The 15,980-nt window shown below is 38.9% G+C and overlaps 2 protein-coding genes and 1 non-coding gene across 11 annotated transcripts; 1 reads left to right on the top strand and 2 right to left on the bottom strand.

Moving 5' to 3' along the window:
* Positions 1–648: 648 nt before the first annotated feature.
* TRNAR-ACG (transfer RNA arginine (anticodon ACG)) lies at positions 649–721 on the bottom strand. The gene has a single exon. It is a non-coding gene; the product is annotated as a tRNA-Arg (tRNA).
* Positions 722–2,962: 2,241 nt separating this feature from the next.
* Positions 2,963–9,467, bottom strand: LOC103437998 (kinesin-like protein KIN-14P). Of its 7 annotated transcripts, none has more exons than XM_017332704.3 (22): positions 9,331–9,467; positions 8,489–8,673; positions 8,234–8,391; positions 8,037–8,129; positions 7,735–7,948; positions 7,477–7,604; positions 7,295–7,393; positions 7,106–7,183; positions 6,930–7,022; positions 6,792–6,821; positions 6,072–6,635; positions 5,907–5,988; positions 5,728–5,823; positions 5,468–5,647; positions 5,211–5,317; positions 4,938–5,116; positions 4,686–4,850; positions 4,334–4,587; positions 4,083–4,246; positions 3,503–3,982; positions 3,300–3,400; positions 2,963–3,198 (listed from the first exon to the last, which is right to left on the bottom strand). In XM_017332704.3, exons 2-20 carry the CDS (start codon positions 8,601–8,603, stop codon positions 3,836–3,838), a joined length of 2,946 nt encoding a protein of 981 aa, XP_017188193.1. In that variant the 5' UTR covers positions 8,604–8,673; positions 9,331–9,467; the 3' UTR covers positions 2,963–3,198; positions 3,300–3,400; positions 3,503–3,835. The 7 variants fall into 7 exon arrangements, with proteins under 7 accessions (XP_017188193.1, XP_070680304.1, XP_070680303.1 ...); XM_070824203.1 differs by having other exon boundaries at positions 4,104–4,246; XM_070824202.1 differs by having other exon boundaries at positions 7,295–7,378.
* A 1,910-nt stretch (positions 9,468–11,377) lies between these two features.
* Positions 11,378–13,513, top strand: LOC103437997 (NADH dehydrogenase [ubiquinone] 1 beta subcomplex subunit 10-B-like). Of its 3 annotated transcripts, XR_529742.4 has the most exons (4): positions 11,378–11,873; positions 11,959–12,000; positions 13,045–13,121; positions 13,324–13,513. XR_529742.4 is itself a non-coding variant. In XM_008376530.4 (3 exons), the coding sequence occupies exons 1-2, from the start codon at positions 11,585–11,587 to the stop codon at positions 11,988–11,990; spliced, it is 321 nt and encodes a 106-aa protein (XP_008374752.1). In that variant the 5' UTR covers positions 11,378–11,584; the 3' UTR covers positions 11,991–12,000; positions 13,324–13,513. The 3 variants fall into 3 exon arrangements, 2 of the variants coding, with proteins under 2 accessions (XP_008374752.1, XP_008374751.1); XM_008376530.4 differs by lacking the exon at positions 13,045–13,121; XM_008376529.4 differs by lacking the exon at positions 13,045–13,121 and having other exon boundaries at positions 13,179–13,513.
* The last annotated feature ends 2,467 nt before the right edge of the window (positions 13,514–15,980 follow it).

Raw genomic sequence — 15,980 nt, 5'->3', positions numbered from 1 at the left:
AGGCAAATATGACCCTGTACTGTTCATTAAAATATTAATATCTTGGAGAATCTTGGAGGGCCAGAGGGCTAAAACGAGCCCTCTGACCAGCCATCGGTTGGAGATGGCCTAATGACTGAAACAGGATATATGATGCAATCTTTTTAAAAATCATTTAAATAGGAAAAATTTTAAAAAATCATATCGACTCTGCCAACTGTGAATCGAACCGGAGCCCGGTTTCGCATACCAGTGCCTTAACCATTGGGGTACAGAGCAAAACTTGTTCTAGAACATTTAATGATTATAATGATTTCATTATTCATGAAAAAAACGGAGGCAAATATGACCCTGTACTGTTCATTAAAATATTAATATCTTGGAGAATCTTGGAGGGCCAGAGGGCTAAAACGAGCCCTCTGGCCAGCCATCGGTTGGAGATGGCCTAATGACTGAAACAGGATATATGATGCAATCTTTTTAAAAATCATTTAAATAGGAAAAATTTTAAAAAATCATATCGACTCTGCCAACTGTGAATCGAACCGGAGCCCGGTTTCGCATACCAGTGCCTTAACCATTGGGGTACAGAGCAAAACTTGTTCTAGAACATTTAATGATTATAATGATTTCATTATTCATGAAAAAAAAAGTTCAAAAACAACAACACGACTCTGCTGGGGATCGAACCCAGAATCTCTGGTTTCGTAGACCAGCGCCTTATCCATTGGGCCACAGAGTCACTGTTTGCTAACAAAGCAACCTTTTTACAATATATACGAAACAATAAGTATCCCTAAACCCTCAATTTGGTGGTTGGGTTTTCAAATTGTAATTTTTTTATTGGGTGGTTTTGTGAACTTGCTGGTGTGTTAATTTGTTTAAGTTTCTTGTCACATCCCGGCCCGGGCCCCCTCTGCCGTAGCACGATATTGTCCGCTTTAGGCCCCAACCACACCCTCAAGGTTTTGTTAATGGGAACTCACGCGAGTAGAACTTCCTAGTGGGTCACCCATCTTGGAAATGCTCTGGCCCCTTTCTCGCTTAACTTTGGAGTTCCGACGCAGTGAGCTCCCAAAAGATCTCGTGGTATATGGAGATGAGCATGTACATATAAGGCATAGAGGATCCACTCCCTGGACGATATGGGATCTAACATTTCTGGATTTTGCTTTGAACTTATGATTGTTGAAATCTTAATAGACTGAAGGGGTGAACTTTATTGACTAAAATTTGCTTGTTGGGATTTCGATTAGCAAGTGATTCTGATTGTTGTAGTTTTTGAATTTCATTGTGAACTTATGATATGTGAATTCATAATATATTGAAAGAGTATACATTTACTAATATAAAATGCCATTCTGATTGAATGTACTAAAGTGATGGGGGTATTGAGGTTTTGATGAACAAAAATTCCAAAGTGAGCAGCCTATATAGCGTTCCTTCGGTCGAAGAGAGCAGCCTATGTACTAAAGTAGGTATTGTTTCATCTTTTTCCTTAGAAGCTTATTCTTATATTGTATATTTTTAGATATTCCTATCAGTACTCTATATAAATTATACAATCTCTAATCTTATGTTACATTCTTTTTAAGGAAAACTAACGAAAAGTCCAAAAAAAATTCTCTTTTAACGAAAATCTTTTTTTAAAGGTATAGTGAATAGTGCCAGTTAAAGGTAAAAATATGGTTTTTCATTAAAAGTGAACAGTACCGAGAGTGTTTTGTTAAAACTCTTCTTTTTAATCAGACATGTTTTGTGCTTTTTTCTTACTTATTAGTGTTGTAGTCTCTACACTTGTTCTGCCATGTAGCTATTAAAGAAAGTCTTCTTTTTATAACTTGATTATCAACTTTCAGTAGTGTTTTTTCTTTAGATCAGAATCAGGTATAATAGAGTTTCCTGAGCTGAAGGGGTCGATTGATATTGATTTTGATTGGTCTGAGGTTACCGACAAAAATCCTCGTGATTATTGGCTAGCAATCATATGGGAGATCTTATACGTTCATCGATTTATAAATAAATACCAGATCAAGGGGATAAAAAAGGATGAAGCACTTTCAAAGCCAATGACTTTGAATTCTGAGACTACAAGCAATTCAAGAAATTAGCTCTCAAACTGATTTACGGTACGAGGGTCTTCTAATGTTCAATCTTTGTGATCAATTACCAGGTGGAGACTTGATACTTGAAACCATGGCAGATATGTCAACTTCAAGGAATTAGATAGGTCTAGCAATTCTAAGCCCGGAGGTTGAATGTATTCGATCTCAGCCTTGGATACGATCTCTAACTTGGGATTTGCAATTGGAACAAGTTCTAATATTAGTGATGAGGCTGGGCAAGAAATTTTTCATTGTGACGGAAATACAAATGGTACACCACATGTTTTAATAGAAACGGTGGAATATAACATTTTAGCACACATATCTCATCATTTGTATAGTGACATGTAGTGTATCAACCCGACCAATCATATTGAAAAATCTCTCGAGACTGGGCTTGCCTTGGGGTGAGATAACTGTGGGAGAAGTTACTTTGCTGGAAAGTGCAATTAAGGAATCTATAAACAACTATGAAAATGTGGCGCTAGCACAAGCAACAGTAGATGGAGTCACAGTGGAACGATACAAATTTTGCAGTGATGAAGGTATGTGGTTATAATGTAAAATTATCAAAGAGAGCATTGGCTTTAAACATGTATTCTAATCCTAGTAAAATACGGAAAAATATACTGTGTGGAAAATAGTTACTATATCAATTGGTGTTTTCGCTTTACAGTTATATTATTACATGGCTGTAAAGTGAAACAATATAACGGGTCTTGAAATGCTTAAATGTGATGCTTCAGATGAAGATTTGTGCTTTGGATAAAGATTAATATGACCGTAATTTAATGATATGAGTTGCGCTTCAAAGATTAATTTGACTGTAATTTAATGATAAGATTTGTGTTTCGGATAAAGATTATACACAAGGCTCGTTGGTTTAATTGTATACATTGCATAATTGCAGTAGAGCTCACACAACAAAGGGTTTGAGTAATTAGAAAGCTAGGGGTAGGAGCTGTTAAAATTTTCAGAAAATTGCAACTAAGAAAACTCTGTACATGTATATCAAAAAAATTAGTGGAGAAATTCTTGTAGTGACTGAGTTCTAATTATTTCCAACTGTTTGCAGCCGGCTTCAGTGACGAAGAACTGCTACTTTTTCTCATACCTGCACAAAGTGATTGTGAATTGTTGAGAGACGTAATACTGCTGATAAGTAGAAGGCAAACTGAAGTAATAATTGGTGCAGAGAGCTCTATTTTCACGTACCTGATGGCACCTTCACAGCGCTCGTTGATCCTGATGCCGAAGGTGAAGAAGTTGTTCCTGGTTTTAGCGAGGGTCGCGGAATCCTACTAATCCTTTTAGGCCTGCAGAATATGAGTCATTGGTAGGTATCACCAATGCCGTTACATATAGGCCTTGTTGGTGTGTCTGGATAACGCATTAGATTCAATGTAAGTAATGCCCACCTTTACAAGGGAACGGATTTCGTGCTTTCGGGATAATTCATGCAGAGCCATCAGTTTCTGTTCCAGTAGAAAGACCACCGTCAGATAAGTCACTTAATTTCCCCTCAGAATCTGCATCTCCAGATGCCAAGTACTCAGCATGATCTGCATGTTTATTCTGACCTATGTCATCACTTCCGGCAACCTTTGATGATTGCCGAAGAAAATCATTTTGTTGTTTAATGTCCTGCATGGACTTTTGGAGCTTATGATACTGTACAAGAACACAGTTTTCAGGATCAGAAGCTGCCTTAAGCCCTAAGCCTTCATCCCGCCACTTAACGGTGTTTGGTTTCACTTCCCACCTCTAGAAACTCTGCTTGGCTGCGAAGATTCATACCTAAATGAGCTCGTCCCACGCTTCTCACTGTGGCCATCAAGTAATTGCAATCGCTCAATCTCGCCGTCCTTCTTAGCAATCGTGTCTTTGAGGGACGCTACCTGCAGAGGCAAGAGAAATTTAGAAACAACATTTTGTTTGTAGAACATTATTTGTACATATTTTTCCCAAGCATATGTATATGTTATATATAATGAGAACCTGTTCCATTAATTCCCTTACATCCCGGCCCTCTTTGTTGCTTTTCGCAGCTCCCAACTCAACTCCGGCAACCCTCTCAGCAAACTTTAGAGTACTTAAACTTTCGGAAAATGAACTCGCATCGGGATTTAGCTGCACAAACATTAGCGTTTTCGCTTGCCCACCTGTTGGAAAACACCGTAAAAATTCTAGCATTGCTACATATCTGACAAAACTTCGCACAACAACGAAACTAACTAGCGAAGAGGTACCGAGAGAGCTTTGAAGGACTTGAGTGAGCTTGCTGTTTCTGTAAGGTACATGAGGGCTCTTTTGTGCGAGAGCAAATATGACATCTCCGAGCGAAGACAATGATTTGTTTATATGTTGTGCTTCCTTGAGCCTGTCTCCTGTTACCTCCGAACGGTCCACTCTTTCACTTCCCGCGAGATCTACAAGATGAAGGTTACCAATCAATGCGGAACCAGTCTTCAAATCCTTCCCACGTACATGAACTGTAACAACACTGTACATAGACATTCATGCGTAAATCAAACACACCAGAAAATGTATAACATGTAGATATATACGGGATGAAGTTTTACGAAGATGAAATGTACAAACCTATGAGAGCGACTACTTCTTTCGTTTAACGCAGTGGCACCAACAGCTCGGTTCTTAAACCCGATTCCCATCAATCTTATTACATCTGAGGTTGCTTCCACGGGGTGCATGCTAGCATCTGGCACAGCTAGCCCGTTGGGTTGAGAGTGAGTCATAATCCCAAGTGTGTGCAAGTCAAGGCAAACAAAAGACTGTTACCAAAACTAACTCAGACAACACAATAGGAAGCGCATTTCATAACGACAAGGATATTTCTTCTGAGCACCATCGCTGGATAGCAAATCGTGCACTTGTTCGTTGTATATTTCAACCATTTGGACTCGAATTTCATATGTAATGGAGCTTTTTCTACGTTGAGAGATGTCGAAAAGGTCATTCAAGGCACGGTAGTTGATTCCCCAGTTCTCTTTAGTTGATCCATTAGGACCAGTCTGAGAGGAAACAACAGACATAAAACATCAACAAATCAGCATTTTTCAAATTATCGTTCTGTGCTGAAAATTAGGATATAAATATGTTCCATACCATCGTGTATGTTTTCCCGGATCCTGTTTGACCGTAAGCAAAAATACATACATTATATCCATCAAGCACAGATCGTATCAATGGTTGTGTGTCAGCGTATACTTCGCCTGCCACAGTTAAATAAATTGCTCAAAGTTCAGCATAGTAATGTATGTCACTGTACAATCATGTTCAATTCAAGAAGAATCATTTTCGAGGAGAACGAACAGATGAATCGAAAAATATGTATCCAACATTACAGACACAAAATAGAGAACCTTGACTTGCATCTGAACCATAGACCTCGTTAAACTTGAACAATCGATGACCCTCCTTCCCTGGTTTGGAGCGGTCTGCAACTACCAGTTCCCCATTTTCACCAATACGTTCTACCAACGTCTTCTTTTCTTTTTCTCCAGGAAGAAATGGTCTTATTCGACAGTAAACTCTGATGTTTCCTGTGCAAGAAAGTTAAGAAGTGAACTCTAATATTTTCCGTAAGATGTAACCACAGTAACGCTAATTTATTTTGTAGCACCTCTTAAATCCTGAATTTCGTTAAATAACTTCCTGTTTTCAGCGAGAAGTGCATGATAGTTCTCAGACGCGTCTGCTAATGCTTGAAGTTTCACTCCTGGAAAACAAAGTTATAAAGCATGAAACTCTTCTAGCACAAACTGCACGAAACAGACGAATGCTTCCAATAGACAACCCTACCTAAGTGATTGAAGTCCACCGCGTAACTGTGTTCTGCCGTCAAAACTTCTTGCTTAATGAACTCCGAAGATAATCTTAATTCCTGAATATTTCATAAATTGATTTGAAATGCGTACTATTCATCATATACATTAAAGCTGAAAATACAATTTGATCTAAAGATACCTTTAGTGAACCAAGTTGAAGGTCCATAGAGTTCTCGTAATCACGCAGTTTCTTGCTCCAACTTTTATATTTTGACTCTGAATTCGTTGCAAGCTGCTTCGCCTCATTCCTTGAATCTGCCAAGAGGCGTTCAAGTTCTTTTATTCTCCCTTCAAGCTCTACTTTAGAAAATTGATATTTGGACTCGGAACTTGCCTCGAGTTCTTTCACTTTATTCCTTGATTCTTCCAAAGAACGTTCAAGTTCTTTTACTCTCTCTTCAAGTTCTGCTCTATTAGACTGATGTTTTGACTCAGAATTTGCCTGGAGCTCTTTCACCTTACTCCTTGACTCTGCCAAGAGACGTTCGAGTTCTTTTATCCTCTCTTCAAGCTCCGTTCTAGCACCCTTCTCTTCCATTTCCATTTGCAAGCAACGCAGGTCATATGTCTTTTTTGCTATATCCAACTCTTGCTTCAATCCTGAAATTTCAAGGTTGCCTTGATCCCTCTCTTTCATCAATCTGATCACATTCACATCCTCGCCATCGGTTTTCTTCTTTGCTTCCATTCGGGTTCTCTCACTCTGCCAATTGTAAACATTCCCACTTAATCATATTCATAAACTTATATAATGAGCAAATCCTCGTAACCGCAGTTTGCAAGTAAAATTATACGTATTCTTTCACTGCTTAAACACCTAAACACCAGCAATATGCTTTTTATTGTCTGCAAAATATACCTTTATTTGCTGAAGATGGTTCATCATAAGCTGTACCAGAAAATTCACACTTTGAAAATAAGACATCGGTACCACATTGAAACATGTTTACGAGAAGCTGTCAACTCCTGATCTAATCTTCCGAAAAATGTTTCATACCTCACTTTCCTCACTGGTTCCGGATGCAAGTGTTTCAAGTACTCTGATTCTTGACTGGTATTTCTCTTCACGAGCCTTAAAAAGGTTGTTTTGCTGCACGAAACCATAAAAAAAAATTAACGCAAAGCACTTCTTAATAAGGCTATCGGTGGTAAGTACTCATAAAAGCATATTACAGTTCTTAAATGCTCCGCCTGAGTTGATATTCGCCGCTCAATCTCCTGGACAACTCTTCGCAGAAGGCAAGACACACGCTGTGCCACAAACGCAATGTGTAAGAGCAGATTTTCAAACTCCATATTTCTTGAATATTGTACGTGATGAACTTATTTTTTTAACAATCATTTGCTTTCGGATTTCCATACATGAGGTATTTCACCATTCTTTCTTTCAACACCTTCATCGAGGATTCCATTTACGACACTCAAAAGTGACTGCGTTGGAGCGTTCTGCAGCAAGAGATGCTGAAGTGCATTAAAAATACATTAAACTGAAGAGATCACAAAAGGAAAACCTGATTCAGTTTCAGGGTCCATTGATGACTGACATCTAAACTGTTCGGTTTCATCATTTCTGAAATTTTTGCAGCAGGAAGATCCGCGTAGCTTCCTTGCTTCAACTGCAACACCTCATGGAACTTATGCCCAACATGATGCATTCGTGAAGGCGATGTCTCTGCTGAAGGTAAATTTGCGTCAAACCCACTGTTTGAATGACGAAAACATCATGTAAAAGTTAATCAACTAAACAAACACAAGTGTATTGTCAAAAATAAAGTTTGATATGTACAACACAATGGCCAGACCTGCCATAACAGGACTATGCAATGCGCGCTGAAATTTTGACTCAGACAGGACCTTCCGCCTCTCATCTACAGATAATTGAGAAAGCTGGAAGCGGGAAGGTTGGCTGCCAGATTTAGTCGTCGGACTAGTTATAGTAATACCATCTCCCATAACATTTGGCATAAGTTTTGCTTTAAGTGTTAAAAGACAGTTTGTGACAGTCTTCATAGACCCCTGGATAATATTTGAATGTCAGCGAACGTATAGAAATTGTTTAATTTGATAGGGGAGCTGTATGCATACAAATTACATCGACAGATACCTTCTCTAGGTCGGACATATCAAACTTCGGCAGCCCTAATGCATCCATAGCTGCCAGAAACCTTGCAACATTTTCTGAGGGTGACATCGAATTCTATGAACGTTGAAGTTACAAAACGAGACATTCGATCACCAACTTGTCGAATAACTCTTCAAGTAAAAAAGGGCCGCGGAAAGCCTATCAAGTTATCAACTAACCTTATCAACAAGACCAGGTCTAAGCCTATTCAACATCAGACATAAAACGGTACCATCGATCAAGCACGATCGCAAGTCCTCGTATGAAGCATTTGTTGGTAAACCTAGATTAGGAACTAAACTATTTAACCACTCTACTAAGTACGCTCTCCGCTTCCCTGCAAAATAAAATTCCAAAACGGGGAAAAATTTAAGATCATTGACTCGCATTGGAGAGTATATCAGGAACAAATGGAGATGGCTAGATTTCCTCACCTTCAGTCTCACCATTACGATTTACAACTTGTTCGAAACTATTCCCTGTAGCAGGAACACTTGGGCTGCTGGCTCCTACATTTTCTTTTCTGCTGTAATTTGATGTGGAATCCATGATCAGCTACTTGGAGTGGCGTCTAGCTTTGGAGCTTAACTATAAACTCATGCTAAAAAACATTAATCATCTGTTGAAAAAGAGTAACCCTGCGAGTTAGAAACGCGTTAATGATGTAAGGGTACTAACAATGAACTGCGTAAAGTGAACAAACAATCTCTCGAAGAAACAAACACGTAGGAGAAATGCTATCGAGTTCCAAACGAAAGGGGATGAAGATTAAGCTGGGGTTGCACCAGCAATCATATACACACACACAAAAGAAAAGAAAAACTTATGAACATCTGGTTAGAACTTCGAAAATCGGATATAAAAAATATAAAAAATAAAAATAAAAAAAAAGCAAAAACAAAATGTGAGAGACAATTTGCCCGAGCTTCACACTAGCTACAAGAGAACGTATGTAAGCATGTAAAGAGAGCGGAAAATGGAACAACCCAGAAGCATATAACTTGACTTAGAATCCCATAATCATTCAACAATTGGTTACGAAAATCAAAATGGTTATCAAACAAACCATTTTAGCTATACATATGAATCTAAAAACGAAAAGGTTACCAAGCACGCTGCATGCCTTGAGCTATTCATACGAAACCTAAAAACAAAATGGTCATCAAACGGGCCGTAACTATTCATACACACATGAACAAATGTTGATCATCATGATCAAAATGCAGCGAAGGAAATCCAGGAAAATGTGAATTAAAGAAAAGACAGAGAGTCCCACCTGAGAAAACTCAAAGAGACGACAAGCTAATGCGGCGTTGATTAAGGTTAGACCAATTTTTTTTTTTTTTTATCATTTACTTTAATTATTTTTACTTTTAATCATGTCTTGTTCAGATGTTTATTGTTTGGTGTATTTTGGTTTCCTCGTAGTTTCCGTGCACCGTTGATCTTCCATGAGAGGTAAGAACTAGTGCGCGAAATTAGGAGCACAACTCTCTCAGCTCTACGTCTCTAATTCCATCAGATGGGTTTCTGCCACCTGTCTTCCACCCCTCCGTCTTCTGTGCTACCTATTGGTGGTCGTCGATGTCAGGTTGAAATTGGTCTTGAATTTTCAATTCCATGGCCCAAATCCATCCCTGGCCCATGAAATTAGTAGGCCTGTGAGTTAAGGATCTGTTTGGTATTGCGTTTGGAAGGGTTAAAAGTAGGGGCGGGCAAACAGGTCAAGGACCTACGGGTCAGGACTGGTATACGCGGGTATGGGGCGGGTCTTATTTTTTTATAGAAGAAATGGGGCGAGGTGGGGCGGGGCGGGGCGGGGTGGTGGTATTTACATGGCGAAGCCGGGTCTAAATCTTTAAAATCACGGGGCCTCGAACCAACCCGTTTCTAAAATGGAATGATCAACAATCTTCAATCCAATCGCACTCGTTGGATTGGACTTGTTTCTCTAAGTGACCTAGTCTCTCCTTCCTCTCCCACCTCCCACTCGGCTAATCTTTTCCCACTCCTCTCCTCGACGACATCACTTAACTCAAACCATCATCAATTCACCAAAACGACCTCTAGTCCACAAACCCCGTCTTCCTAACCTTCTTTAATAAGCCATTTTAGTTCCCAACTTGAAAGCCTCTTCGACTCCTTCTCCTTCTATCCCAAGTCCCAAGTCCAAGATGTTGACAATATCTTGGATCCGCTGCCTCTCAACACCTGCAAGTTGAGAAACCATTAGATCTGATGAACTAAATACAAGAAAGTGCGAAGGAGTCAAAGATTGGGAAAAGGTGGATACCTGTCATCGAATCGTGAAACGATGACGTTGAAGCTGATTAAAATTGCAAATAGAGAGAAGACAGAAGTTGCAGACAGAGAGACAATTAATGTTGAAGACAACGACGATGGTAAAGGCCCAGGTGATGCAATTATCGAGAAATGGTGATTGCTTCAGTTTTTTATTTGGAAGAGGGGAAGAGGAGAGAATGGAGATGATGTGAAGAGGAGAAAGAAAAAAGACACTGGTAGTATGCCCAAAACCGGAAAAAATAAATAAATAAAAATAAAGTAATTGGACTCATGGACCTGCCCCAAACCGGCCCATTTCTAACAGGTGGGGTTAGGTCTGGTTCTCAAACTCAAAATCCCTCTAACCGGCCCATGCGGCCCGTTACATTTTAAAACAGGTTCCTCCAGATTTAGGCCCAACCCGGCCCGTGCCCAACTGTAGTTAAAAATAGTTTTTTTGACAACTAGAATTATTTTTTACTACAATTTTTTTTGGGTCATATAAGTGTTTTTTGGTGAAGTACTCGATCTAGGAGTTGCTTTAGGAAGCACTTGGATGCTAGATAAACGGCTTTGGCCATAACATTTTGTGTATCTCAAATGACGAAGAAAGATATGAATAATATTTTGAGTTGCTCTTGAACCATCACACAAATTTTAAGCCTATTAGAAGGAGAAACAAATACTGATTGTCACACTCATTTCTTCTTTTGCACTCTTTTTTTTTCCGTTGTTTCTCTTAATTAGGCAGTTGCATGTCTTAATTAGGCAGTTGCATGTTAGACCAGTTGATTAAGGAAGTATACCTAATCACTTGCACTCAAGTTCAAATAAAAAGAGATGCTTAGCGATAAAAATAGAGTGGGCAAATCACTAACACGGAAATACACTTCGAAGTGAACATGTTTTCTTACCAATTTTTCTTCAATAGTCCAAACTACTTAGTAGCAAGAAATAGTTGGCCATAATTGAATTATTGAAACACTATTTTTTGTCAACTTGCTAATCTAATTAATAAAATGTCGGACTACTGAAGACAAACCCGTTTTCTTACTACAAAAGTATCCTGAATGGGCCTAGTGCTTTATCAATGGAGATGAGCCCAAAACCAGAGCCTGATCAATCGTAAGCCCAAATACCCAAAAGCTCAACCACCTGAAGCAGCTGCAGAGCTCCGAAAATCAAAGCCAGAACACAGAGGGAGAGAGGGAGAGAGGGAGAGAGCAATCTAGAAGTGCGAGAGGAAAATGGGGCGGAAGAAAGGAGTGGTGGACTTCGACGAGTCGCCGCCGGACGACTTTGATCCGGCGAATCCGTACAAGGACCCGGTGGCGATGCTTGAGATGAGGGAGCACTTGGTGCGGGAGAAGTGGATCGACATCGAGAAGGCCAAGATCATCAGGGAGAAGCTCCGATGGTGCTACCGCATCGAAGGCGTCAACCACCTCCAGAAGTGCCGCCACCTCGTCCACCAGTACCTCGAGTCCACTCGCGGCATCGGTTGGGGGAAGGACCACCGTCCTTACGAGTTCCATGGTCCGCCACCGTACCCTATCCTTTCCCGTCGTTTGTCAGTTTTCTCAATTAATTGACATTTTGTTTTTGTTTATGGGAATTTCAGGTCCGAAGCCGGAGCCGGTGGAGTCCGAGTGATCGGTTTCAGGTACTGTTTCTTGTGTTTTGAGCTCCCAATTTGATAATCTGATTGCAATTTTTTATTGTTTGGATTTGAAAGTTCAGTTTTTGGGGTGAAATTTTGTTCAAGATTGGGTCTTTTCGATTCCATTTGCTCGTTTTCGCTGTGAATTAAGAGTCGGGTTCTTGTTTTTTGATTCTGGTGAGGCATATGATTTAGGGCTTTAGGTTGGAGTTTTATTCAGACAAAAAACACTAGGAAACAACTCAATTTCTGAAATGTGAAACCTAATAGGTGTAGGTGTAGCTATGGTCTTTAGTTTCTTAGTTTGAGGCTTGAGTCGAATCGTGACTGTCAGCTGGAACAAATGCTTATCAGTTTGAGTTTTTGAAAATTGATAGAATGCTCAATCCAATTCTGATGTATATTTGCTACCTGGCGAGGGTTACTTCGATTCAGGTAATAAACATGTATATACCAAAGACATGAATCTACAAACTTCGGAAGATTTACCCCTGCAACTTCCTTTATTGCGTTGTGGGGCTTTTTTCCATTATGATTTTTCGCATATAATGTCTTTTATCCATTTTGCACGGCTTTCTGTGTCGTGTTGGATTTGCTAGCTTCTAAGTTTTTGGACAGTTCATTGAAAGGTCTGAGCAAGTTGAGTCATCTTTAACTTGGTAGATCTACAGTAACTTTCGGAAATAGAATTATGGTAAACAAATTGGTAATGGTTCAACTTGAGAAAGCATAGAGCATGAGAATATTGTGTATAAATGCATTCTGGTATTCGGGCCTGTTGGTATGATCTTGAAGTCTGTCAATCTAAGCATAGAGCATGAGAATATTGTGTATAAATGCATTCTGGTATTCGGGCCTGTTGGTATGATCTTGAAGTCTGTCAATCTACTCAGTCTACTCATTTGATTTTGAGTTTGGAGTTGGGTGATGGAGCTAAGAAGGTTGCTTGCGCGGTCTTGCTGAAACCTTCATTTTGTTTTGAACATTTAAGTCGAATCTGTTGAATGACTTGAATACTGAGCTTTGCTAGCATCACTCTTCATGCAGATTTAACATGGATTGTGAACTTTGTTGCTTGACATGGAGTCCAAAATTTCCGTGTCGTGATATGTTCAATGTTGTATGTAAGTGAAGAGGTCTGCAGTTATAATTGGTGTACTTATTATGTTTTCTTCACGCAGGTGGGTAAGTTTGGGCTGCAGTGAAATGCAGAAAAATGGGGGGAAGTTGGGGATCACCTACATCACGATTTCATTGCATTGTTGATATTCTGTTATCATCTCCGGACTTTGTGAAACCATTCTTATCTTTTCTTTGTCGTTACAGATTTCCGGCCAGATTTCAGGCTTCGACTTTTCACTAGATTATCTTGCTTGTTAGCTTCCAAAAATTGACGGTGATTTGAACTAGGCCTCTGCCTAGATAAAAGAATAAGTTTCTTTGTCATTGGTCATGTATGGATGATGTATCATAAATCTTTTGCATTGTTCAAGTGCTAAGGAAAAACAGTTGCTAATTCTCCAAAGCATTACAATTTGTGTTTTTATTGCGGTCCTCCCGGTAATTGTTGCTCCTCTAACTCGAACGCTGTAACTCGACACTTACCAAGTACTTCTAGCGATGGGCAACAGTTATGGCGGGTGGGTAACCACGGTTATTTACCCATAACCGTTTAAATTTTTACCCATATAATTGTTTACCCGTTGGGTATTTACATAAACGGGTATACCCATAACTATTTATAAACGGTTAACCATACCTATAACCGTATATCTATTTATCCATAACAGCATATCCATTTAACCATAACCGCATACCTTTTTACCCTTTTTTTTTTTACCCGTCTACCTATTTTTTAAAAACTTGAAAATTTAAAAAGAAATTTGTCATAATTTTCTTTTTTCTAACAATTAAATACCGTTATAAGTACATTTAACATGTATTTTTGTATGACACCAATATTATTTATGAATATATGTGATGTCTCCCAATTATTTGACAATCAATCTATTACAAGAATCATGCATGGCTGTAGGTTAATTAATATTCTTGTATACATATACATATATATATATATATATATATATGTAAGTACGGATCAGTTTGCTAATAAGCTAATTTGATAAATATTTAGATTTTTATTTAGAAACATATTTTCATCGATCCAAGCCATTTAATCGATTTCTAATTTTTGGGTCAAATATTTATTGAAAACCGAGGCCAATTAAATAAATATATATATATATATATATAGGAATTGCTTAAGGGGAGGGATCCCTATTTTAAAAAAAAAATGGGGATACGCTCCCTACCGTTGGATTTGACTTTAATGAAATCATGTGGTTGAGATTCTGTGGCCTGTGTTTTAATCTCAACCACACAATTTCATTAAAGTCAATCTAACGGTGGGGAGCGTGTCCCCATTTTTTTTGAAAAAATGGGGATCCCTCCCCTTAAGCTCTCTGTATATATATATATATATATATATACACGCATCAGCTGACAATAACATATTTCTAAAATCTTAAGGTAATCATTATCTTGAATTGGCCAAAGCTTCAAAAGACTCCAAAATAAAACTGTCGAACATTCTAATGCTTTAGCACATTCAATCACATATGTTAAACATTGGCCTGTTCTATCAACTATACTTTTCTCTCAAGTGAGGCATATATATATTATATGGCCCCTTATAACCAAATATGTCTCGGGATACCAAACTTAGCTAGAAACTTTTTATTTTTATTTTTTAGTTTTACATATATTAGAATAAACGGTTAAATAGGTTCTCATTTATGACCGCGGTAATACCATAACCGCCTATTTAAATTTCACAGGTAAACAGTTATACCCATAACTGTCAAATTTAAATGGACGGATAACCGCAACCAATAGGTATTTGCCCATCCTAAGTACTTCAGAGTGTTAGTAGTTTAACATGCTCCGGTGATCAGAAGAAGAAAATCAGAAAACCAGAAAAGTGTTCAATCTCGTCCGGAGCACACGTTCTTGTTTTCCTGGATTTCGCATCACCGTTCGGATTTCTGTTGTAGTAAAACCACATCATCCACGCTAGCTTCAAGTCTCCAAATTGATTTTCTTCTTTCCTGTCAAGCAGATTCATCAAACCTTAATGAAAATTATGATAGTATAAGTGACATCCGATGATTAATTATTAGCGACGAGAATATGACAGTGATGAGAATGGTTATAGTCTTAAGAGCAGACAACAGAAAGAAAAGAAAATCGTGCACTTGACTCGGTTTACGCGACGTGATGAAACGGGTGGTGGCCAGAGCTCCCTTCAGTCCAATGGGCGGGCTAAGCGCGCGGAAGGAGTTGCTCCCACACCATGCACCAGGCCGAACCCTTAATATTCAGTATATCATCTCCCATGTAACAGCTAATTGAATAGAGTTGCACAGCTGCGCAGGCAGCAGGCTACTAGGGTTGGAAAATAATATTAAGGGAGTAGCCAAATGCATGAGATGACAGCTCTAGCCACTCCTCAGCCCTCTGAATTGGACCGAAGGTAGCTCCCCTCTCCATCGTTCCCTCATATTCACATATCGATATCAGCTCCTCAAGATCGCTTGTAATGCAAGCAGTCTAGCTCTTCCCCTCGCTCTCCTCTCTCTCTCTCTCTCTCTCTCTCCTTCCTTCCCCTTCTTGCTTCCTTATATAGTACACAGAGAACTTTTTAACTCCCAGAAGATGATCACAGTATGTTTAACTAGCTAGTTCATGATTATGATTCATGGGATTATTCTCAATTATGATATATTATATAGGGTGGTTCTGTTCACGTTCCAATTTTTACTTCCCACACACCTCTAATTAATTTATGTCATTTGACTTTTTCAATTCATACGATCTGACGGTCGAAAATTAATAGGAGGTGAGGAAAGTAAAATAGGGTATGTGAATAGCGTAACCCATTATATAACATATGAAAGAGTGATAGGTTTGTCCTCATTGCTTTG

Source organism: Malus domestica, chromosome 06 (genome assembly GCF_042453785.1).
Source record: "Malus domestica chromosome 06, GDT2T_hap1".
Taxonomy (NCBI): Eukaryota; Viridiplantae; Streptophyta; class Magnoliopsida; order Rosales; family Rosaceae; genus Malus; species Malus domestica.
This window is presented reverse-complemented; position numbering and strand designations above follow the sequence as displayed.